We start from the raw sequence: 25,106 nt of genomic DNA, 5'->3' as shown, positions 1-25,106 counted from the left end.
TCCAGGATGTGACTAAGACCCGTTCTAGAGGAAAGCCGCCTCTGTGAGCAGCTGATCCTATGAACTTCAAAACCAGAGGGGGCCTCCTTCAATGCAGCATTCCTTTCCGGCCTTGATAATGCCAACATAATTGCTTTCTCCTTTAAACTGGAAGTCCATGCTGTGGCCTTCTCACAGGAGGAATGTGCAGGCTACCAGTACATCAATGAAATAATTAGCTCTACAGCGTCCCTTATGAAATCCCAATTCTGCACGTCGTCTAATAAAGAAATTCCAAACCTCACATTTCCAGTGCAATAAGCACCGCCCTACAAAACACAAACAGAGATGTTTGTCTTGCTAACAGTTGATGCTTTACGTGTTTGCAATGGTGGAAAATAACTTCATATGCGCACAAAACATTTCTGTAGACCGATAAAAAGTATATAAAACCGATAAAATAAATTCTAGTGAAAATTACAACGTACCTACCAGGAGCACAACTACAAATCATGGCCTCCAGAAAAACTTTGTTCAGGCCCCCAATGCTCACACCCTTTGCCTTGCCTCCCCTTGGTGACCTTCACAGCTTGGGGCCCATCTTCCAACGGTCATAAGATTAGTGTGGCCAACATAATATTCACACCCATAACAGCTGTAGCCACAAACACCTGATCTGAAGGATGGAAACTATCTCAGAGGGAGTAAAGCTCAGGGTCCCATTGCAGTTGGACAGGCTGCTCACCTGAAGTTACGCCCCTGGAACCTACCATGTAAACACTGAATCTACCTGTCATTTATGCAGCAGCATGGGTAGACTTACTTATGCAATGCATAGGGCCTGTCACATGCCTTCCCAGATAAAAAAAAAACAACTATGTGCCTTTTTATTTTCTTCAGGTGTGGGGTTGTTTCCAACAAAAGTGTTCTGGCTTTCAAAGGAAGCTTCCTTATCCAGCTTCCTCAAAAGTGTGTGACTGAATGGGCAGTTTTTTTTCCCCTAAAGCTTGGGACAAACCATTGAGAAGTATGCGGTTTGGTGATCACTGAAAGATGTGAAAGATGACATGTAGCGCAGCCAATCCTTCTACAGGTCCTAACACATTGCACTTTCTGCTTCAGTCAACACATTATTTTACAGACCTGCATATATACGCTGGCTGCAGGGAACAATTGGGAAGTGATGGACAGGAATTTGAATGTACGTAGGATAGGTATTATATATGTGCATATGCTTATTTTGTCATGTCACTTCAGGCATGCTTAAAGGACTACTATCATCAAAAAGTCTCAATTGTAAAATACATACTTCTAAAGGTGGCCACACACCATACAATTTTTTAAATATCTGTCAATTTAAGAATTGCAATCAATTTTTCTGACTGATTGTAACAATTTAAAAATATGACCAATGTACCACACAGAATATTCAATTTTTCCCCAATGATGATAAAAATGATTGGAAACTCTGAGAAAATGGCTAGAGTGTGTATATTAATAAATCGACAATCTACCACACACCATACAATCTGTAGAAAGATTGAAGAAAAATATCTGGCATTCCGGATCGATAAAAATGGAAGAAAACGGGAAAGCTGATCGGATTTTTCAGTCGAATGAAAAAAAAAAAAAAAAAAGCTTTTGATTTTTTCGGGAGATCCGATCGTTTTTATCGAATTGCCGTAAAATCGGATCATTTTATTGTATCGTGTGTAGCCAACTTTAGATGTACATTTGTCTCCAGAGTAAAATGCACTAAAAATTACTTTTTTCCTATGCTGCTGTCACTTACTGTAAGCTGTAAAAAGCTGAAAGATCTGACAGATTTTGGACTAGTCCATCTCCTCATAAGAGATTTTCAGTATTTCCTTTATACTTTATATAGATACTTTAAAGACATGCTTTTGTAAAGATGCTGGCAAGGCTTCATTTTCATTTGCACATGGTTTTCGTAGCTGGACTGCGCAACTACGCTTCAGTAAACACAAAAATCTAAGAATCCCCGGTGAGCAGATGGACTAGTCCAAAACCGGTCAGATCTGTAGGTTTTTCATTACCTACTGTAAGTGGCAGTGACATACGAAAAACGCTGATCCTCTTTTATAATGATATGTAATTTATAGTGCATTTTACTACATTTTTTATGTATGGATTTGAAATTATACAATCTTTTTGCAATAGTGATTCTTTAAGGTTTCAGTTCAGGAGCTCTGGCTGGCCCACCTAACCTCCATTTTACTTCCTGTGAAAATATTTACCTCAGCAGTCACAGGAAAGAGCCCCGTAAAAAATGTTCCAATGACACTAAACCGGAAGATGGGTGACAAGACCACCCTCTTTATACCACAAAGAGAAATGCAATCTATCCAATAACGTATTTGCTGTGTTGCCAACTTGCCATTAATTCGGAGATTATATTTTCTTTAGTTTGACGCTGAAAAAATATTAAGATGAATAGCTTCTGAAAGTATATGCAAAAATGTCACAAGCTTGCCAGCCACTTATACAGGTATTGTTCCAGCCAGCCATAATTGCTACACGGCACCAAGGAGCTATTGTGTTTTTGGCCACTAATGATCCCATCAAAGCCTTGTTAACGTGAGCTAGGGAATAAAGATAAATTATATACATATATACACAAGTATATGAACACACACAGATATATTATTCCTCTAAAGCGCTTCGAAAAGACGATTGTGTTCCCTGTGTGTGCAGAAGCAGCAGCACTTCTGAGGATCCCCATGGTGAAGCTAAAAATACAGGATATTACACATTGTTTTTTACAGCTCTCAGCGGCTGGGCTGAGATTTTCCGCAGCTGAACTATCACGACTCCACAAGTGATTGTTCATCTGTGCAAAATTAATGTACCTATCATAGCCTGTGCCTCGCCTGGGCATGTGCTTGCAGTACAAAGCTGCTTTACTAACAGGAGCAGATTTCCTCACACGTGCCACCTTCACCCCTTTCATTACTAGTTTTACATACTGTGCAGTGTACATATCGGCAGCCTAGGACAGTGATCTGCAATCTTGGATCTCCAGCTGTTAACTACAAGTCCCACAATGCATTGCAGGAGTCTGACACCCACTGTCATGATTCATAAAGGCAAATGCATTGTGGGACTTGTAGTTCATTAACAGCTGGAGAGCCAAGTTTGCAGATCACTGGCCTAGGATAGCTCCCTGATACTATAACCTCTATAAGTGTTAAATAATACTTTCTGTCCACAGGTGGAGCTGTGTTGCCAACCGACAGCAACAGTAAACTTCCAGTCCAAGAGCTGAGTTTGTTTCTCAGTCCATATCCGTCTCCTCACCTGTGTTCAGATAGTATGGCCAAGGAGCACACAAAGCTGCAATTTCTGAAGGATTTATGACCTGCCGTATTCTTCCTGACTGGATGAGAAACATCCATATGCAGAAAAGCACAACGTTAAGCCACTTCCTTCATTCTAAGGCTGTTTAAGGCAATGACTTTGGATCAGGCTTCAACTCTTTGAAGATGGCGGAATTAAAGGGAACCTGAAGTGAGAGCTGTATGGAAGCTGCCATCCTCATTCTATAATAAACTATGTCAGCTGCCTGCCTTCTCTAATACTCCAAGGGCTTGGGCCCACCAGGAGCGCATTTCCTGCGCTTGCCCGATTTCTGGGGATCTGCAAAGCGCTACAACAGTTGAAAACCAAGGAGGGGGATTCCACTACGTTAAAGCGTTAGCACTTGCGATTAGTGCTTAGCAATCAGCTTGCAGCATTTTTGGAGGAATTACATTTTAAGGAATGCAGGAACAAAATGGATTTTTTTCACATCACGCATTAGCGTTTGCTACCAGCGATGGCTAGTGGGTGACAGCCCTAAGTCGCAGGCCCAGGATGAGCATGTAGATCAGATGCAGTGACTCTGGTCTGACCCCACTGCTGTATGCTTGATGCAGGTATGGGACTCAGAAAACTGTTGAACAAGGTATGACGATGACAGCCTCCATATTCCTGCTACTTCAGGTTCCCTTAAAGGGGATCTGGTGAGTATCTGGGCAGGATTTGAGGGGTGGAAGAGATGGTCAGTAATGCTAATAATTCTGACTTGCAAGCCACTTTAATGTAAATTATATGCAGTTCTGAACTGGGCCAGTTGAAATGTGCTTCCTACCCATTTGTACAATTAGTATTCAATTTGCACGTGAGCCAGAAATAGTTTTTGATTGGCCCACCTACATTCCTACTTAAAAATTATACCTTTTAATGAATAATCGGACAGAAAGAGTAAAATAATGATTTATAAATCAGATATCCAAGTCTCCTGGAATATTAAAGGACAACTGTAGCAAGATGGCTATGGAGGCTGCCATATTTCCTTTTAAGCAATACCAGTTGCCTGGCTGTCCTGCTCATCCTCTGCCTCTAATACTTTTAGCCATGGACCCTGAACAAGCATGAAGCAGATCAGGTCTTTCTGACTTTATTGTCAGAGCTGATGAGATTAGCTGCATGCTTGTTTCTGGTGTTATTCAGCCACTACTGCAGCCAAATACATCAGCAGAGCTGCCAGGCAACGGGTATTGTTTAAAATGAAATAAACATGGCAGCCACCATATTCTTCTCCCTTCAGTTGTCCTTTAATGGGAGCCATTTAAAAAGGTATTGTTCTCGCCTTTCCTTCTATATACATACAATTTATCAATAACACAATATACCATTTTCTCAGATGTATAGAAAAAAAGTCTGGATTATGCAGATTATAAATTGTAATGTGACAAAGGTAACAATAACCCCAAGCCGCAAAACACTTCTGCTGTGCCTTTAGTATTTTCAATTTGAAGTATTTGCTTGTTCCAGGCTTACAGCATATATGACAAGAGAAAGAACTGCATACGTGAGAGCCTACATGGCGTTCATACAGGGAAGCACGCTATTTCCTTGCAGTAATGGAACCACTAGTTTGATTTTAACAAGGGACCATGGAGTTTGTGCTTGCTATGCCTGAATGCAAATATACCAGGGGTGCATATCTCTCCCCATCAACGAAGTGATCACAAGAACATACATTACAATCATAACACTATCCCTGATGGCAGGTGGCACATTTGTATTCTTCTGGGAAAAATGCAGGTGAGGGAATGTAAGCCGCTAGCCCTGGTAACATTCAATGTAGATCTGAGAAGGCTACAGAATGCTAAGACCTCTTCTGAAATCTCCCATTGCTAACTGGTTTTAATAAATATTAACCGAACAGGTGCAGAGAGAAACTTTGATGGGAAACCCAATGTACACACCCCTTTAACTGTCTCTCCCCTTGGTGCCCCCCCCCCCTTTTTCAAGGGGGTCATATAACTAGTGTGGCCATGGCCTTCATGATTCCCCCATCCATAACAAGTGTGGCCATAACTTTTATCAGAGAGAGGGAGGTTAAGTAATCAAGGCTCTTCAAAGCTCTGAAGCGAACGTTGAATATAAAGAAATACTTATCTCAGTAGTGGGAAGCCTATGGATACCCCAATAACACTACACCCCACCATTCCAGTGCTGGGTCCCTATAAACATATTCTTGAGGCGGAGATCCCATTGTGTATAAGCTTCTGCGTACTGGGCATGTGCTACTAAGGTCTGCACATGCCCAGTAGAACAAAACCATTTTCCCGCTGTGAACGATCACTTCATTCTACCGGGCATGTGCGGAGCTTACGTGAAGCATTCAAGCATGCAAAGTATGTAAAAGCTCTTGCTTGGACGGGAGCATGGCCCTAAGAAGAAGAGGGCCTGGTCAGCAGTAGAGGGCTACAATGGAATCTGGAAGGCATATCAACCATCCAGAGGCTTCCCATTACTAAGGTAAACATACAGTTTTTAACCCCTTCACAGCACAGGTTTGCTTTAGTAAATAATCCATGCCATGCACTGATGAGGATCAAACAATCCGAAACAGTCTGTATGCATGTTGGATTATTATGGCTCTGTACAAATTAACAAGCTGACACATCATTGCATTCCAGCGGTTCTGGAGGTGTGTTTAGCTTCTAAGGGTACAATGGTTAATTTGCATATATTCAGCAGTGATGCCTTGGGAGACATCTCAAGCTCACTCCAACCTGAATTATCGCAAATTCTTTCTGTTACTTTTGTTTTTCTTAACATCTTAGTAAGGGAGCTTTTAGGACCATTGTAGTCCCTTACACACTCCAATGAGTTCTGGGTCACCATGAGCTTGCTGGTTAGTCTGTCCCTCTCGGTGTTACAAGCCCTACTGCATAGAGCCAAATTAATCCATGCCATGCACTGATGAGGATCAAACAATCCGAAACAGTCTGTATGCATGTTGGATTATTATGGCTCTGTACAAATTAACAAGCTGACACATCATTGCATTCCAGCGGTTCTGGAGGTGTGTTTAGCTTCTAAGGGTACAATGGTTAATTTGCATATATTCAGCAGTGATGCCTTGGGAGACATCTCAAGCTCACTCCAACCTGAATTATCGCAAATTCTTTCTGTTTTAAGAAAGCAAACTTTTGTTTTTCTTAACATCTTAGTAAGGGGGCTTTTAGGACCATTGTAGTCCCTTACACACTCCAATGAGTTCTGGGTCACCATGAGCTTGCTGGTTAGTCTGTCCCTTTAGTAAATAAAGGGCAGCATAAGCTATGCACATATTTGCCTTTAGTAAAGCACATTTCTGTCAGTCCACATCAGAGTCTAGGTTACCACCATAAGGGCCCGTTCAGATCACAAATGCGGATGGCCATGCGTGCGGAACGCGTGCAGACCGGAACGCGTGCGGACCGCAACGCGTACGAACGCACGCCATCCGCGTTTGTGTGCGTTGCGTGGCTGATCCCATCACTGAAAAGTGAATGGGACAGCCACGCGTTTTGACAAAATCTGCGTGCAGCATGCGTTCCCGGACCGCACAGGTCCAGAACGCATGCAGTGTGAACATCACACAGTGCACTCTATGCACTGTCTGATGTCGTGCGTATCGGCCTCCTGCACGCGTTTCCAAAACGCGGCTGGAAACGCGTGCAGTCTGAACGGGCCCTAAGTCTTTCTCATAGACAGCAACAATGTCCCGCCATTAAGAAAATCTTTCTCTATATGGTAAAGAGGTAACTCAGTCAGTCTGGTTACACTCTTAATGTTTTAAGTGGAGGAAAAAGGGTTTTAGGGAAAAACATCAGAGGAAAAGTATATATAAATATATCTGAAGTGAGTTACTGGCCAACAGCCATACAAGAGTTTTCTTGTGTCTATTGCTGAAAATGTTAACCTCCACAGTATAAAAAAATAAAATATGACACCTTATGAGGAAGAATGACAAATGAATAAGAAAACACAAGTAATATTCCTGGAAGCATGACAAAGACGCATGAGTATTTACCGTTGGCGTATTCACGGCTTCCTCCTCTAGGAATGTTGTCTCAGCCTGGCAGCTGCTTGGTTGGTAGGAGAATGGCTCTACAGTGGAGGCTTCTGGGAGTACAGGCGCTCTCATCAGTCTTACATTTTGTGTCATGAGGTTGACTGGAGACATCACTGTGCTTGTCTGGAAAAAACATTGAAAATATAAAGGATCTCAATAAAAAGTACGCTGGTAACTGGTTGAGTCCTGAACATTAAAAAAATAATAATCAAAATAAAACTAAACATAAAAGCAGGTTGAATGGCCCAAGTCCTCTGTGTTTGATTTTGTAGTGTTTTCTGGGGGTACAGCCTATTAAATCCTACCAATGGTTTAAATCTGAACTCCAGAGAGCAATCTGAGCCTTATAAGCATTCATTATTCATGCATCCTGAGCTCTCTGGTAGCGAAAAGTTGTTTTTTTCTACATACTTGTCTGTCCATTGGAAATAACTCTTCACAGGGTATACTGAGAGTGCTAGAGGACAATTTACACTCGTTTGAAGAAACAACTTAGATGTATGTATAAGAAATTAGAACGAATTCAAACTGGAATATAAAAAGTAAATCAATAGGATAAATGAATAATCATTACTTTTGACAAAGTCCATAAAGTGTGGGGCCACTTTCACTTAAAGGAATACTATTAAACTATAGCAATTTGTGGCAACAGTCTAAATGATTGTATTAACGTGTGTAAGGAAGGGCAGGGTAAATATTATTGCTGTGTGTAGTCATTTTATTTTTAATTACCCTATAGGCAGCGTCCCCTTATCAAGCTGACGGCGATGGAAAAGTGGATTATCTCATTATGAGAGGGGGATTCCGCGTTCCTATTGACATACTGTAGTACTATGTGCTACCTCACATCACAGCGGGGAGCACGTGACCTGCCTCAATTAGTTACTCTGAGGAGCGAGAGACTACCACTCTCGCTCCTATTCTGCCCCGCAATGTAGTTTATTATTCCCAATCTTGAAATTATCTCTAATGCCGGCAGCCTTCTGTGGAAAGCTCTCCACAGAGACTGCCAGCGGCTGCACCCGTCCCTACGTTTGGCTCCGGGTTTCTCCGCGATTACGCGGCAGCTCTACCGCCCTCCTCTGGCTCTCTTGTTTGCTGTGGCATAGCAACAGCAAACATTCAATGTCGCAGCGGCTCTTCTGAGCCAAAGGTGGGGACTTCCACAGAAGGCTGCCGGCATTAGAGATCATTTCAAGATTGGGAATAATAAACTTTATTGCTGGGCAGAATAGGAGCGAGAGTGGTAGTCTCTCGCTCCTCAGAGTAACTCATTGAGGCAGGTCACGTGCTCCCCGCTGTGATGTGAGGAGGCACATAGTACTACAGTATATCAATAGGAACGCAGAGCCCCCCTCTCATAATGAGATAATCCACTTCTCTGTCGCCGTCAGCTTGATAAGGGGATGCTGCCTATAGGGTAATTAAAAATAAAATGACTACACACAGCAATAATAGTTACCCTTCCCGTCCTTACACACGTTAATACAATCATTTAGACTGTTGCCACAAATTGCTATAGTTTAATAGTATTCCTTTAAATCGCCAAACAAGGGCAAGCACACACATTTGAATAGCTGTAGCAGATACATTCATTCCAATAGTAATATACAGTATATTGTATACATTTAATATACAACAGTGACAACTTTTTTTCTTTTTAAAAAATATTTTTTTTTAGAGATTTTTATGTTTAAAGGATACCCGAAGTGACATGTGACATGATGAGATAGACATGTGTATGTACAGTGCCTAGCACACAAATAACTATGCTGTGTTTCTTTTTTTTTTCTTTCTCTGTCTGAAAGAGTTAAATATCAGGTATGTAAGTGGCTGACTCAGTCCTGACTCAGACGGGAAGGGACTACAGTGTGACCCTCACCGATAAGAAATTCCAACTATAAAACACTTTCCTAGCAGAAAATGGCTTCTGAGAGCAAGAAAGAGATAAAAAAAAAAAGGAACAGTCTAGTTATTTGTGTGCTAGGCACTGTACATACACATGTCTATCTCAACATGCCACACGTCACTTCGGGTATCCTTTAAGTAAGCAAGAAACACAACAAAACAGCAAGTAAAACAATCAAGGTGTGTGTGTGTGTGTGTGTGTGTGTGTGTGTGTGTGTGTGTGTGTGTGTGTGTGTGTGTGTGTGTGTGTGTGTGTGTGTGTGTGTGTGTGTGTGTGTGTATGTGTGTGTCGCCTCCAAGACACGTGCTTAGCTGCGCTCCCCCGCATGCACTGCCGTGCACTTGCCCACCCCCCTGTGCTTTCTTAAGTGCTTTCTGAAGTCCGACCCCATGCTGCGCATGCACACCAGGCTCAACACACGGACAGAGATTTTATTATATAGTACATTATATATATTTTATCAAAACCATTTAAACAACTTTAGCCCATTTTACTATCCTGCTTTTCAAAAATATGGGTTGGTAGTTGAAAAATATATAAAAAAATAATTATATACTGTACACACACACACACACACACACACACACACACACACACACACACACACACACACACACACACACACACAGTTATTTAGTGCTTCTTGCAGACTTTCCATTCTACGCAACAATTTACAGCAAACCGATGAATCTTTGACTCATATTACTAAAGGTCAATTATTATTTAAATTTATTTCAGAAACAGCCATGCTATGAATAAGGCATTTGAATGTATGAAATGAGGCATCTGCCAAGTTGAATTAAGTATACATTGAGCAGAATGGCAGATCTAACTGTGTTGGATTATTTTTATACACTTATTTTGCTCAAAAATTACCAGCTAATTTGGCACGGCCTAATAGATTCATGCTCCCAGATCATCAGGATTTTCTGTATCGAGCAGTACGTATCAAGGTTATGTCATTATAGCCAAAGTCACAAAAACAAATGACAAACAAGACGCTCTTAAATGGGCCTTAAAGGGATATTATTACCTAAATGACTGAAGTTAAAATCCTTTGCAAGCCGACAAGCTGGACTCTGTGTCCAGAATCTTCCTCATCTTACTGTATGAGTAAATGGCTGCACAGAGTAGGAGCTTGTTACTTATTTTAAACACCTGGACTAATCAACTGACAAGCCAGGACAACTGGGAACTACTCAATAATCTTTCTGTTAGGAATCCTGTGCAATAGCTGGGCCTCACATGCAGGCCCCCTTTACAATATACGTGGTCCGTCACGTCACTGAATACTGCCAAGTATTGCCTAAGTGGGGCATCCTTGTAATGGAAATTATGCATCACTGATTTGGTCACACCATGGCTACAACGGGGGTTGTGGCTTCTCTGATTTTAGCGCACACCAAATTTAAAAACAGCTGTAAGCATGCAGAAGTTAGTCTTGCAGTGCCCTACGTCTGTTTAGAAGTTGGCAAACTTAATTAAACTGAAACGTTACAATAAATATCCGCTGCATTTTAGCATTTATTCAGGATATTTCATTGTACGAAGAGCAGATTGGCTTTCACTGACTATATGACAGGTCCTCTTTTTTTTTGCTACGCTTACATAAGAAATGGTCAGTCAGCATGTTGCATAAGGAAAAAATTGACATCAGTCAACAAGCGCTGCGTATTGATTCTGCACAGACTAAATCTTTAGTAAGCTTGTATGATGAAAGTAAATGACAATTAAAACAGTCTGCAGGCTACTTGTATATGTCCTACTGAATAATATAAAACATTGTTTATTGTACCATAAGCCCGATGCTTTCCAGAGTGCAATGATTTCACTACAATGCTGGTATTAAATATTTTATGTCAGATAACATGCTGAATTGCTGGTAGTAAACCATATGCAGATAATTCACTCATAGCAACCTACAAATCTAGCAATAACGAGAATGGGTCTGTACAGATCTCCCCTACAGAGACACAGGCAGCAGGAGATGGCGGTTCTATCCCTTCCTCACACCATTCAAAATTAGATTCAAAATGTGCCTTTTCTCTCCAGTAAAGAAAGAGGTTGGCGCTCTATATAATGCACAAGAAGGGTTTATTGCTGCTTAATACAAATCCCTTTTAGCAAAACAAAAAGATCCAGGGTTGCTTGGCACCATATAGAGTGTTTCATGCCATATACAGGGGTTGGAAAAAATAATGGAAACACTTGAAAATCAACAAAATATATTTTAGGTTGGTGTAGCTCCACCTTTTGCTGCAATTACAGCCTCAATTCTCCGAGGTATTGATTCATACAAATTGTGAATTGTTTCCAAAGGAATTTTAGCCTATTCTTCAGTTAAAACACCCTCCAGCTCTTTTAGAGACGATGGCGGCGGAAATCGCCTTCTTACTTGAATCTCTAAAAACGACCATAAATGCTCAATAATCTTGAGGTCTGGGGATTGTGGTGACCAGATGAGATGCTCAACTTCACTAGAATGTTGTAGTGTCTCATAAGACTGATACAGTCTTTCAGTATCCCAGAAACTAAAATGTATGAGCTATTTTTTTATTTCTACTCTGCACTCAGAAGCTATATACACTGGGTGCCAGTGTCGGACTGGGAGGTGGAAACGCTAAGGAAATCCACCTGCTGGCCAAGCAGCAGTAACCCTGTGTTATCACCCCCAATACAAACCTGCAGCAAGTCTTCACTGTGAGCAGCAACACCTGAATACTCCCCAGCAAGGGGATTTCCTCAGTTTTCCAGCTCCCAGTCTGACACTGTTGGGCACACTTTAATAAATCAATGCTTGGCTTTATGATTAGGACTATATAAAAAGTAGGTCTGAAAAGCAGGAAGCAGAAAGCAGTAGTGAAAAGGAAGTATTAGTAGAGATTTGGTCATCACCCCTCCCATAAGTGCAATCGGCCATCTCTGCACTCAAATGATGCAGACCATGCATGGGCCAGCCCAGTGTGGGTTGACAGTCACATCATATGTCTCTGGGCAGAGTGACAAAACTCCCAACATTACATGTTACAAGCTGTGTTCAGACCTGCAGGTTACGTGCTCATGTGTAAAGATAACCGGCCTAAACATGTTCTGACGGTGCTCCTCTCCCATTATCCACCTTTGACCTTTGCCAGGGTCATTAGAAAGCTTTATGCCAGAACACTGACAAGATGAACACAGTTCATGAATGGATTAGGCTGACATGGCAAGCACAAGCTCCTGCGTACAACCTATTGTTTGCTTAATGCCCTGAGACATGAAAGCACTTGCTATGCAGAGTGGTGCTCAGGTTTTTATACCGCACTCCGTCACATGAAATCCTGCACTGACAGCTGTTTTCATGGGCTGCAGGTTTCTCTGAGATAGGGGATTTGTTCGGGATGCTGTGCAACAACCATTTTATCAGTTATATCATAGTAATTATGGTTATTGACAGCACATTAACTCCTGTTGGCTTGGTTAATAAACCGTGCAGCTCTGCAATGAGCTGGGAATGTAAAGTGAACAGGGTTTATTACCTAGTCACGCCTAATTTAGACCTCAAAAAACCAGAATGTATATTTTAAAGGCTCAGACCGACCCTGGGAACAACATTTTCTTTACCAGTCCTTTAATGGGCCAGAAAGAAAATATAATTACTTGGCTTTTTAAAGGACTTTTCCAATTAAAGAAAGGTTGTCACGTTTTAAGACACGCATTCCATATATACAGAGATGACAGTGGAAGGATCTGTTGGTCTGGCAGCAGGAGTGTCCAGACCTGGATATAAAATACCTTTATGAGCAGCAGCTGGGCACCAGGGCATATGCTTCTACACACGAATCCAAAGTTACATACAGTTATACGGTACATATAACTGGGAGTGTGAGATGGCCTAACAGCCGTTTCGTGGGAACAACCGGCTTCCTCAGCAACCAAATGAAGCGGTCTCTGAGGAAGTGGGTTGTTCCCAAGAAATGGTTGTTAGGCCATCTCACACTCCCAGTTATATGTATATCTATGTAAGTTTGGATTAAAGGGAATCAAGCTCTACTTTGTTTTTTTGTTTACTGGTTTCTAGTAGCTCTAGGAGATGCCATGCTCCCCCTCCCCTTCTGGCTACCCATAATTTTTCCAGGGGATGGTGTGAAAATAGCATATGTGACTTCTGTAAAGACTTTAAAGCCTTCCCCCCCCCCCACACACACACATCAGTCCTTACATGCCTGAAATGTCTGTGGTCAGGCAGGTTATCAAAGTAGGGAAAAAGCCTCTGCTAAACTTTTAAAATGTAAAAAGAAGAGGTGAATTTAAAATTTTAGTAATGAGCTAAATTAATGGCATGCATTTTTAATATGCTATTGAGATGCCCTAGAGCAGGGGTCCCCAACCTTTTTAAGCCCGGGGCCCACTATCCCGACCAAACTTTTCTCTGGGGCCCCCTGGGGGAGGGGGGCGTGGTTAGTGGTGGCGGCAGCCCCCCCTCTTTTCCCTGATTTTGAGTGTAGTATATAGGTAAGTAGGTATCTAGGCATAGTTGCCCCCAGTTGCCCCTGCATAACACAGTTGCCCCTGTATAAGGACTATAGTTGCCTCAGTACAGGGAGTGCAGAATTATTAGGCAAATGAGTATTTTGCCCACATCATCCTCTTTATGCATGTTGTCTTACTCCAAGCTGTATAGGCTCGAAAGCCTATTACCAATTAAGCATATTAGGTGATGTGCATCTCTGTAATGAGAAGGGGTGTGGTCTAATGACATCAACACCCTATATCAGGTGTGCATAATTATTAGGCAACTTCCTTTCCTTTGGCAAAATGGGTCAAAAAAAGGACTTGACAGGCTCAGAAAAGTCAAAAATAGTGAGATATCTTGCAGAGGGATGCAGCACTCTTAAAATTGCAAAGCTTCTGAAGCGTGATCATCGAACAATCAAGCGTTTCATTCAAAATAGTCAACAGGGTCGCAAGAAGCGTGTGGAAAAACCAAGGCGCAAAATAACTGCCCATGAACTGAGAAAAGTCATGCGTGCAGCTGCCAAGATGCCACTTGCCACCAGTTTGGCCATATTTCAGAGCTGCAACATCACTGGAGTGCCCATAAGCACAAGGTGTGCAATACTCAGAGACATGCCAAGGTAAGAAAGGCTGAAAGACGACCACCACTGAACAAGACACACAAGCTGAAATGTCAAGACTGGGCCAAGAAATATCTCACGACTGATTTTTCTAAGGTTTTATGGACTGATGAAATGAGAGTGAGTCTTGATGGGCCAGATGGATGGGCCCGTAGCTGGATTGGTAAAGGGCAGAGAGCTCCAGTCCGACTCAGATGCCAGCAAGGTGGAGGTGGAGTACTGGTTTGGGCTGGTATCATCAAAGATGAGCTTGTGGGGCCTTTTCGGGTTGAGGATGGAGTCAAGCTCAACTCCCAGTCTTACTGCCAGTTTCTGGAAGACACCTTCTTCAAGCAGTGGTACAGGAAGAAGTCTGCATCCTTCAAGAAAAACATGATTTTCATGCAGGACAATGCTCCATCACACGCGTCCAAGTACTCCACAGCGTGGCTGGCAAGAAAGGGTATAAAAGAAGAAAAACTAATGACATGGCCTACTTGTTCACCAGATCTGAACCTCATTGAGAACCTGTGGTCCATCATAAAATGTGAGATTTACAAGGAGGGAAAACAGTACACCTCTCTGAACAGTGTCTGGGAGGCTGTGGTTGCTGCTGCACGCAATGTTGATGGTGAACAGACCAAAACTCTGACAGAATCCATGGATGGCAGGCTTTTGCGTGTCCTTGCAAAGAAAGGTGGCTATATTGGTCACTGATTTGTTTTTGTTTTGTTTTTGAATGTCAGAAATTTATATTTGTGAATGTGGAGATGTTATATTGGTTTCACTGGTAAAAATAAATAATTAAAATGGGTATATATTTGTTTTTTGTTAAGTTGCTTAATAATTATGCACAGTAATAGTCACCTGCACACACAGATATCCCCCTAAAATAGCTAAAACGAAAAACAAACTAAAAACTACTTTCAAAAATATTCAGCTTTGATATTAATGAGTTTTTGGGGTTCATTGAGAACATGGTTGTTGTTCAATAATAAAATTATTCCTCAAAAATACAACTTGCCTAATAATTCTGCACTCCCTGTATAGTTAGGTAGTATAGTTACCCCAATATAGTTAGTATAGTTACCCCAGTATAGCAAGTACAGTTACCACACTATAGCTAGTACAGTTACCACAGTATAGCAAGTACAGTTGCCACAGTATAGCAAGTACAGTTGCCAAAGTATAGCAAGTACAGTTGCCACAGTATAGCAAGTACAGTTGCCACAGTATAGCAAGTACAGTTGCCACAGTATAGCAAGTACAGTTACCACAGTATAGCAAGTACAGTTGCCACAGTATAGCAAGTACAGTTAGCCCAGTGTAGCCAGTACAGTTAGCCCAGTAGTTACCCCAGTATAGCTGCCCCAGTGTAGCTAGCAAAGGTGCCCTCTCCCCCCCGCGGCCGCTGCTCCTGTTACCTTATGAGCGGGCGTCCATTTCCTTCCTTATATTCCTCCAGCCTCGGCTCTCCTCTTCGCAGCATGTCGTATTACAGCAGCGCTTCCTGCGCGGCTGCTGTAAGGAGGGAAGGAGGTGGGGTAGCGGCTTCCTGTAGCGGCGATACGCATCACCGTTACTATGGGAACCGCTGTCCCGGCTCCCTTGGCTCCTTACAGCAGCCGTGCAGGAAGCGCTGCTGTAATACGACATGCTGCGAAGAGGAGAGCCGCGGCTGAAGGAATATAAGGAAGGAAGCGGCCGCCCGCTCATAAGGTAACAGGAGCGGCGGCCGCGGGGGGGGGGAGGGAGAAGCCGCGGCCCCCCAGAAATCTGCCCAAGGACCCCCAGGGGGCCACGGCCCCCAGGTTGGGGACCCATGCCCTAGAGGATAAAAGTGGTGCTTGGTTCACTATAAAGTCTGCAAGCATACACCCTGGTGCCCAGCGCTTTTCTTCTGTGTCTACTATTAGAATCTGACTGCTGGAGCACATTGCAGTTTCCAGGTACAGGTAAGTCCCAAGTGTCCCAGCCAGCATTGGGTGCCAGCCACTCTGTGTCCTCCGCCTTGGACATTTATGAGAAAATCCAAGCAGGAATTATTTGAATGTGTCAGCGTCCTCCACTAATGTCCATTCTGGCTTTTGAGGTGGTGTATTAAGTGATGTGTTGCAATATCTCCCGCAAAGCAAGAGTGCAGCATGCTCTAGACCCACACAACAGTAATTAGAAGGTAAAGGCAAGAGGGAAGATCCTACAGGGTTCATGTGAGTATTGCTTGGGATCGATGACTAGAGTAGGTCAATGAAATGCAAAAAATAGCAGCTTGCATGCAAATTCATAGCATGCAGTGTGGAAAGGAGCTATCAAAATTGCCAGGAAGTACTGTATGTGTGGATTGACTTAACCATATGCTGAGCAGTGCTTTTTTATTTATCGGTTCTTTAAGCTGATTTTATCTGATTAAAAAAACAAATCACCAGAATACTAAAGATTACTTTAAAATAACTGTAATCATGTTCTAAACAAAGCTATTTATTTTCACCACCCAAGAATGTTCTACGGCGGTGATGCCATCGCTTATCATTCTAATTGTGCCAATATATGATATATTTGTTTTTATTTTTTTTCGATTAGATCATTTCGTTCAACTATTCCCTTAGATCGAATATATTAAGATTTTTCCAACATGACCGATCTGATTTTTATTGACAAAAAAATGGGATAATTGTTTAGATCGTTTTGGTTGAATAAACGGGAAAATCGAATGTTTTTATTGTACCGTGTATGGGCACCATACAGAAGCTGAGAGGTAGAGAGGAGGCGGGGCTTATGCCAGTCAAGGGTGGGTAAATTGCAGTCTATGGCCGTGCTAGCCAAAGCCCCACACCTCCTGTCTGTCTCTTCATTTTATCGGGTACACAGGAGATGGCATCACTACCATTTGCAGCTGCTAGTATGAATTGGTAAAAGGGAAGGGGGGGGGGGGTGCACCATCCTATGTAGTATGTTGATAGACTTGGGGGAACAAACACATAACTATAAATATGCACATAAATGCAGTTATATTTCACAGATCAGCATAGTTATCCTGGGGAATGTGACAAATGCTTTAATCACGTTCTGCCATAACTGTATGAATTCACATGTTTTCATTGCATTGCATTGATTTGCATTGCTGGCATTTATACTGATACATTTGCAAACTACAGGGTGGTCAAATAAACGGTTTCCTACTCATGTTGCCTAATTAAAAGAACTAAACTGTATACGCATTTACCTTACTGCAGTTATGCCATGTTAGCAACTTTGACTTCACTGGGGATAGGAAACTATTTAGCATACTGACGAGCACACCAGGAGAAGCAAGAAAAGATACTGTGGAGGGATTTTTATGGCTGGAAACTATATCTCTCTCACCCTTTTGTGTTTTGGATTTTGTTACACATTTATTCATATTACTGTAATTCTGTCACTGTTATTACTGATTCTGTACTTTATACCGATTCTGTATTTTGTACCAACTCTGTATTTGTATAGAAGTGTGTACCATTGTCTGTATTATTTTGTACCCCACGTTTGTTTCTTACTTTGTACAGCACCACAGAATATGTTGGCGTTTTATAAATCAATAATAATAATAATAATAATAATATCTAATAAGTATAATAAATCGTGAAACTGTGCAGTACCAATAATAAATTCTCCTTTCTCAACATAGAAGAAAAATAGGTCTATGGTAAAGATAGATAGACAGATAGATAGATAGATAGATAGATAGATAGATAGATAGATAGATAGATAGCATAGCTATTAGAAACCAGGAAAAGCTGCAGGAAAAAAAAATGGTGATTCACTTTAAATGTTCAGGCTAGAGTAGCCCCATTATTAGTATTTGAAATACAGAAGGAACAAGACACATGAGGTCTGTCCCCCCCTCCCCATAATGGTGCCCATACATGGTACAATAAAAGCATACTTTCCCCTTTATTCAACCAAAACGATCAAATAAAAGTCAAAAAGATTATTTTTTAGTTCAAGAAAAACAAACGATTATCCCGTTTTTTTTTAATAAAATCTGATTGGACATGTTGGAAAAATCTTTTAATTCGATCTAATAATAATGGAATGAAATTATCTAAAAAAACAGAAAAAAAGTACTATATAAGGGCACCATAAGCATATCCCGCTTATGCACAAAATATCTGACTGACAATTCATTTGAAATTAATTTGTAATTGAACTTAAATAGTTTTTGATCATTACTAATGAGTAGCTTTTGTACATAAGCCACTGATACCAACACTAGCAGCAAGTGGAGGAGAGGACTCTGCACCTACTCAGCATGAATGAAGCCCCATTTGCCCAGGTTAAGGCTTCTTTCACAGTGGGATGTTGAGTTTGATGCGACGTTAAAGTCAAACAAAGTGCTCCTAACGCAGCGCATGTAGGTTATGAAATTGGACGTCATTTTGCACTGCGTTATGTGTCTCTTGGTGCGCCGTTTTCGTCGCATACTGATGGAACGAAAATGGCGCATGCGTTACATTAAAAAAAAAAACTACAAAAAACACATTACTGAGCATGTGCAACACACATAACGCAGCAAATGTATCGCTAAACGCACAGCATGCAGCACTTTCTAAATATTGCTACACGTTACACACAATGCAACGTGTGCACTGTAAATGTCACACAGCCTTTGTATCGCTGTGCGTTAGTCTGCGTTATTTTTTATAACGTGCGACTTTAACGTCCCACTGTGAAAGAGGCCTCAATCCAATTTCTGCATCCACAAGGAAACATTTTGCCCCGGCAAGAATCATTCCAGGCTTCCTACCACTCACTGATGCCTGCATTCCATCCCACTGAATGTATCACAAGGTAAGCTGAGAACTTTGCAGAGCTCTGGAAACAGCGATGAGGTATTCAGGCTATATAGTTACACATCAGGGCCATTGTCTCTGTGCATGCAAAGAAGTCCTTGATCTGATAAATCCGTCACCAAGCATAATTATAATAGTTTCCAGCATACTCCACCCCTTAATAACAATGTGTTTGATTGTTCCACTAACATAGCTTAACACAGACACATTACCAGGACACAAAGACTTATGTCATTTGCATCACTAGATATTTGGGCAAGGCTACCTGCTACCTGCTTTCATTGTGTTTTTTTTACCAGAAATAAAAGGGACACTGTTCTAAAATGTAAATACTTGTGGAACATGTATGAAAACAACCAAGGTAAGCTCTTTTCTGAGTGGCTAGGCCTGTGTCGCTCTTGTCATATAGATGCTCTATCTACTGTGAAGCCTAAAGGCAAGCATACACTGCTCAATATTGAACACAGAACTTCCTCTCTGCTCTAAAAGATACGCAACAGCATAATAACCTTTAGAAAAAAAAACATTTCTTTGTTACATCTGATATAAATCCTGCAATAAATCTGCAGCGTGTCTAGTTCCTGCTTTCATTGATGCAGACATATTGTTGACATCTTGTGTTTACAAATTAGTTGGTCTGCCGTGACACAGGAGATTCCTGAGATGACCAGCTGAGAGATCAAATACATTTTTGTTCGATTTTGTGTTTTTATAGCCTCTCAAATTGAATCTATTAAAATATTTAAGTGTGTATGCCTAACTTAAAGGGAACCTGAAGTGAGAAGAATATGGAGGCTGCAATATTTATTCCCTTTTAAAGAGACACTGAAGCGAGAATAATTCTCGCTTCAGTGCTTATATTGAGTAGGGGCGTGTGCGCCCCTGCTAAAACGCCGCTATCCCGCGGCTAAATGGGGGTCCCTTCACCTCCTTCAACCCCAAACCCCCCCCCCCCCCGCAAAATCAACGACCAAATTTATCGTAGATTTTGCTGCTCCTAGAGGCAGGGCTAACGGCTGCAGCCCTGCCTCCAGTCGCGTCTATCAGCGGCGCATCACCGCCTCTCCCCCGCCCCTCTCAGTGAAGGAAGACTGAGAGTGGCGGGGGAGAGGCGGAGATACACGCTGACAGACGCGCGTGGGGCAGGGCTGCGGCGGTTAGCCCTGCCTCAATCCGGAAGAGATCCCCGGCTGCTCGGAGGGGATTTCGGGGGGTAAGGGACACCCGTTTAGCCGCGGGATAGCAGCGGTTTAGCAGGGGCACACATGCCCCTGCTAACTATGAGCTCTGAAGCGAGATTTATTCTCGCTTCAGAGTCTCTTTAAACAATACCAGTTGCCAGGGAGCCTTGCTGATCGATATAAACTTTGGAACACCAAGAGCCCCAATAGTGTAGTATGTATTGACAAAGGGGGTAATAACAGAGTAATAGTTGTTATACTCACAAACATGGGTCACCAATAGGCAACCACTGTAAAGGCAGGTGGGGAGATTATCCTGACCCCACTCAGGAATAAGAAGTCGCTCTCTGTAGATAGTAGAAAGGGTCGCAACCCTCCACCAAAGGGGGATACAAGATTATGTAAGAGATGATATGGCTGCAGTAGTGTCTGAATTACACACCAGAAATGCATGCAGCTAATCATGTCAGATCTGACAACGTCAGAAACACCTGATCTGCAATGCTTGTTCATAAAATAAAAGTATTAAAGGCAAAGGATCAGCAGGATAGCCAGGCAACTGGTATTTCTTAAAAGGAAATAAATATGGCAGCCTCCATATCCCTCTCGCTTCAGGTTCCCATCAAGAGTTTTGAGACTTGTCATGAGCAGTGATGAGCCAAAAGGACTATACGCTTTTTGCATTAATTTTCACAAAAATGATGTTAAATTTGACTTTGAGTGAAAATCATTTTGTAATAAGTCTGATTTTCATGCATGTTTGCACTTAAAAACAACGATTTTGCGCTTTTCACAAATTATTACGGTAAAAATGATTTTTCTTGGGGGGGGGGGGGGGGGGGGGAGGTGGGCGAATTGTCAAAAATTTGTTTCCTTCAAAGAGAACCTGAACTGAAAATAAAACGTCAAAATAACCATACACAGGTCATACTTACCTCCTGTGTAGTCTACTCCTCAATCTCTTTCTCCTCTCCTGCGTCCTGTTTGTCCACTGTTATCAAGGAAATTCTCTGTCGTCCATTTTACCCCATAACAGCTTCCTGGTCAGTACAGTGTTAAACTGTAATATCACACACTTCACCCATAGAGAAACTTGGACATTACCTTGCACATTCAGTTGTAACTGACAGCAGCTGATATATAACTGATAGTAACTGGTATATTTCAGTTCTGAGAAAATATTGTCAGAACTGGAAGGGATCATTGTAAGAAGAAAATTATGAGCTTCTGAGAGGAACTGACGGTGAGGTAAGTATGTAATATTAATTTGCAACTATGTCATGTGTTTATTTTAAATATATTTTCCTCGCTTCAGGTTCCCTTTAACCATTTTGCAAAAATACAATGTATTTTTGCAAATATTTTCTCAAAATCGAAAATGGCATTTTCATGCGAAAATTTGCAAGCAAAACTGGTCATGAGGACCTATCCCAGTGACTACGTAAAATCTGTTTACCTGAGATGGGTCCCTCAAAGTGAACAATGTAGCTAGTTCTCTATTGTCCCTTGCTGTGCCTCAGAGCACTCCTCTCAGAATACATGTAATGAGACAGACATTACCAGGATAAATGTATTTTGTTAAATGGTGCTGAAGACTTATATAAGAACACACATATTGAAACAGTTACATATCAGAAGAATGTTACCTTTTTACCATGTTGTACTTCACTTTCATTTTTCCTAAGTGGGTGACTATTAACATATTTAGGCCTGGTGCACACCAAAACCCGCTAGCAGATCCGCAAAATGCTAGCAGATTTTGAAACGCTTTTTCTTCTTTTTCTGTAGCGTTTCAGCTAGCGTTTTGCGGTATTGTGTAGCGGTTTTGGTGTCGTAGATTTCATATATTGTTACAGTAAAGCTGTTACTGAACAGCTTCTGTAACAAAAACGCCAGCAAAACCGCTCTGAACAGGCGTTTTTCAGAGCGGTTTGCGTTTTTCCTATACTTAACATTGAGGCAGAAACGCATCCGAAATCCAAAAAATGCCTCACCCCGGGAGGATTCGTTTCTGCAAAACGCCTCCCGCTCTGGTGTGCATCACCCCATTGAGATACATTGACCAAGCGGATCCGCAGCCGCAAGCGGCTGCAGAAACGTTGAAAAAGCCGCTCGGTGTGCACTAGCCCTTAAAGAAGATCCCTCCCATTCCTGAACATCTTTCAATACCCAGCTGCAACATGATCAGGATCTTCACTTTCAATTATCTTTCATACACAGCAGAAACCATTCACATCCAAGTGGAAGCTTAATCTATTTAATACTGATCAAAAGCCACGGCCTGCTCTGGTAGATTATGTTCCCAGCACGAGACGCATGGTGAATTAGGACACGACAGTAGCAGGAAATGCTTCATTGTAACAAGATGTTGCAAGGAACTTTATGAAAGTTTAGCACAAGTTAGGAATCTTGTTGCAGGGAGTTTTAGGACGACAAATTTCTGCTTTGCATAGCATTTTAGTAAGAGAGATTTTTGGTCCCTTTTAGCCCCTTACACACACATACCTATGAAATAGCTGGTGGGAGACTTGGGCACAGGATACAGCAGATATATGGCTTATCCTGCTCCTGCACAAGTTCCCGGCAGCATTACTATTACTATTCCCCCTCCAGGTTGATGTGGATGGTGGGGAATGATGTAATTCGGCGTATTGGTGGCGGCCAAATTACAGTGCTTTAAAAGTAACTTCAGCACCGTATTCTGACGGCGCCGAAGTTACTCAGTGTGCGCCGCTATAGCCGTAATCCCTATAACGGTCTGCGCTCAAATCTCCTGCACTGTTATTACAGCGTTTGCTTACACACTCATACAAAACTTAGCGGAGAGGATTGTTCTATGAAATCTCAAGCCAAGAATCTAATGTGTGGGTTTCCCAGGATGATGTTTAGTGATATGGCACACCACATCTAAACGGCAGTGGCAAATGAGAGTATATATAGCGGGCAACGCATGAGTTGGGCACAGGATGGTGCTGCTAGTAACATGTTTTATAATATTCTAGAGAACACAAACTTTGTGCCCAAACAACTTCTAGTTGTAGCCGATTGTCTGCAACCACTATTTCCTATGTAGTAGCCGATTGCCACTTTCCCAACTCATCACCCGGCTGCCCGATTAGCAATAATTGACAAAGGAGTCTATTAGATGCTTGATGATTGCTGTGCCCAAACGACCTGATCCGGATGAACGCATGCCAAGTTTTTACACTTGCCCTGCCCACAGAGAACCCTCTTGATCGTACGCTGCCCTGTCACCCCTCTTCCATCTCCATTGAAGAGTACACGCTGCTTGGCTGTTTCTGACTAGCGTGTCTATATAGGGCTCATGCCACGAATAACTGATGTATGTTCCTGAAGGACGACAGTTATTGTTCCTGTGTATGTACTTTACAATGGGATAAAGACCTCATCTTGCCACCCAGCTCCCCAGTGCAGCACTGCATTCCTGAGCGGCTTCCTAGGGACAGGCAAAGGTACAGCTGCACTTCTCAGGGATAGAGGAGCTGTAGGGGAGGACATCTAAGTGTTTTCGTTTTCTTATTATGGTAAAAAAGAGGCAGTGAAATATGTCATGAAGTTAAAATCTGTTTTCGGGTCTACAGTATATCAGGACAAAAACAATGGCATAGACGAATAATTTTATTTCTTATTTTAAACACAGAATGGCCTTGTATTCCTAAAATTAAGTTACATCTCATTTCATTTGTCATAATTAAGTGCAGCTTTTGATAACTGTGTACCACATTCCAGGACATTGGGATGGGGTAAAGAAGGAAGATGTTGTTACCTTGGCAACTGTCTGCTCGGCAACTGTGCTTGGTCGTCGCTGACGGGCATCAATCCTGGCTTCTACTGGAAAGCTGCTTCGGTGAGATTTTAGCCTCTCCACTAGCAGGTAATAGATAGCAGCAAAGTGATTGTAGCTGCGGTTCTGTAAGGACTAAAAAGACCAAAAGAGACCATATAAAATTCAGTAGATCCAAGATTGGTAGCAATAGTTACAGTATTATCTGGGCACCATACAATAATTTGTGCCAACATGAACCTACCACCTGAGCATAACACCATCATTCACGCTGTATATGCCCAACACTAAACCTATCCCTGGCACATGCCTGATTCTAACCCTCCATGTCTCTTTGAAACCAACTTATCCAAACCCTGACCCCACTCTCACTATAACCTTTTCTAGCACTGTCCCAAGCAATACCATAAAATCAGGGGCATACCTAGAAGATAACAGCCCCTGTGATCACAGGGAGGCCCAGAGCTGTGGGGGGGCCCCACCTACCAATCTTCCATCCCTGCAATAGAGGGCAGTATACTTCAGTTCAGGTGGTTTTGTGGCTACACTTGTCATGGGTGTGAAGATCATAATGGCCAAACTTGTTTTATGACCCTTGTGAGATGGGCCCCCAGGCTGTGGAAGGCACCAAGGGGAGGCAAGGGAAGGGGTGGAAACATTGGGGGGCTTCATCAAAGTTTCACTGGGGGCCGCCATAAATGGTAGTTACACTTGAAATTATATTTTATGCACGGACACCAAAAAGCACCCCAAATCCTATGCTGAAAAAAATTCCTCCTCTGTCTCCTTGGAAGAAGCAGCAGCATCTTCCTTCTACTGAATGTATTGTATGCAGTAAACAGAGGCGCCAAAAGAATAAAATAGACTAAAATTGGTAAAAAAAAATGCTTGGA

General features: G+C 42.1%; 1 protein-coding gene across 1 annotated transcript in view; it reads right to left on the bottom strand.

The window, feature by feature from the left end:
• SIK2 (salt inducible kinase 2) overlaps positions 1-25,106 on the bottom strand; it is a 212,251-nt gene that overhangs the window by 20,331 nt on the left and 166,814 nt on the right. Inside the window, exons 8-9 of the mRNA XM_068240935.1 lie at positions 24,196-24,348; positions 7,352-7,516 (exon numbers count right to left, since the gene is read on the bottom strand). Of these exons, the coding sequence (XP_068097036.1) occupies positions 7,352-7,516; positions 24,196-24,348 (318 nt within the window). The remainder of the gene's footprint in view (positions 1-7,351; positions 7,517-24,195; positions 24,349-25,106) is intronic.

The sequence above is a fragment of the Hyperolius riggenbachi genome, chromosome 6 (genome assembly GCF_040937935.1).
Source record: "Hyperolius riggenbachi isolate aHypRig1 chromosome 6, aHypRig1.pri, whole genome shotgun sequence".
NCBI classification, from domain to species: Eukaryota; Metazoa; Chordata; class Amphibia; order Anura; family Hyperoliidae; genus Hyperolius; species Hyperolius riggenbachi.
Note: the sequence above shows the minus strand (reverse complement) of the source record. Positions and strands in the feature narration are given on the sequence as shown.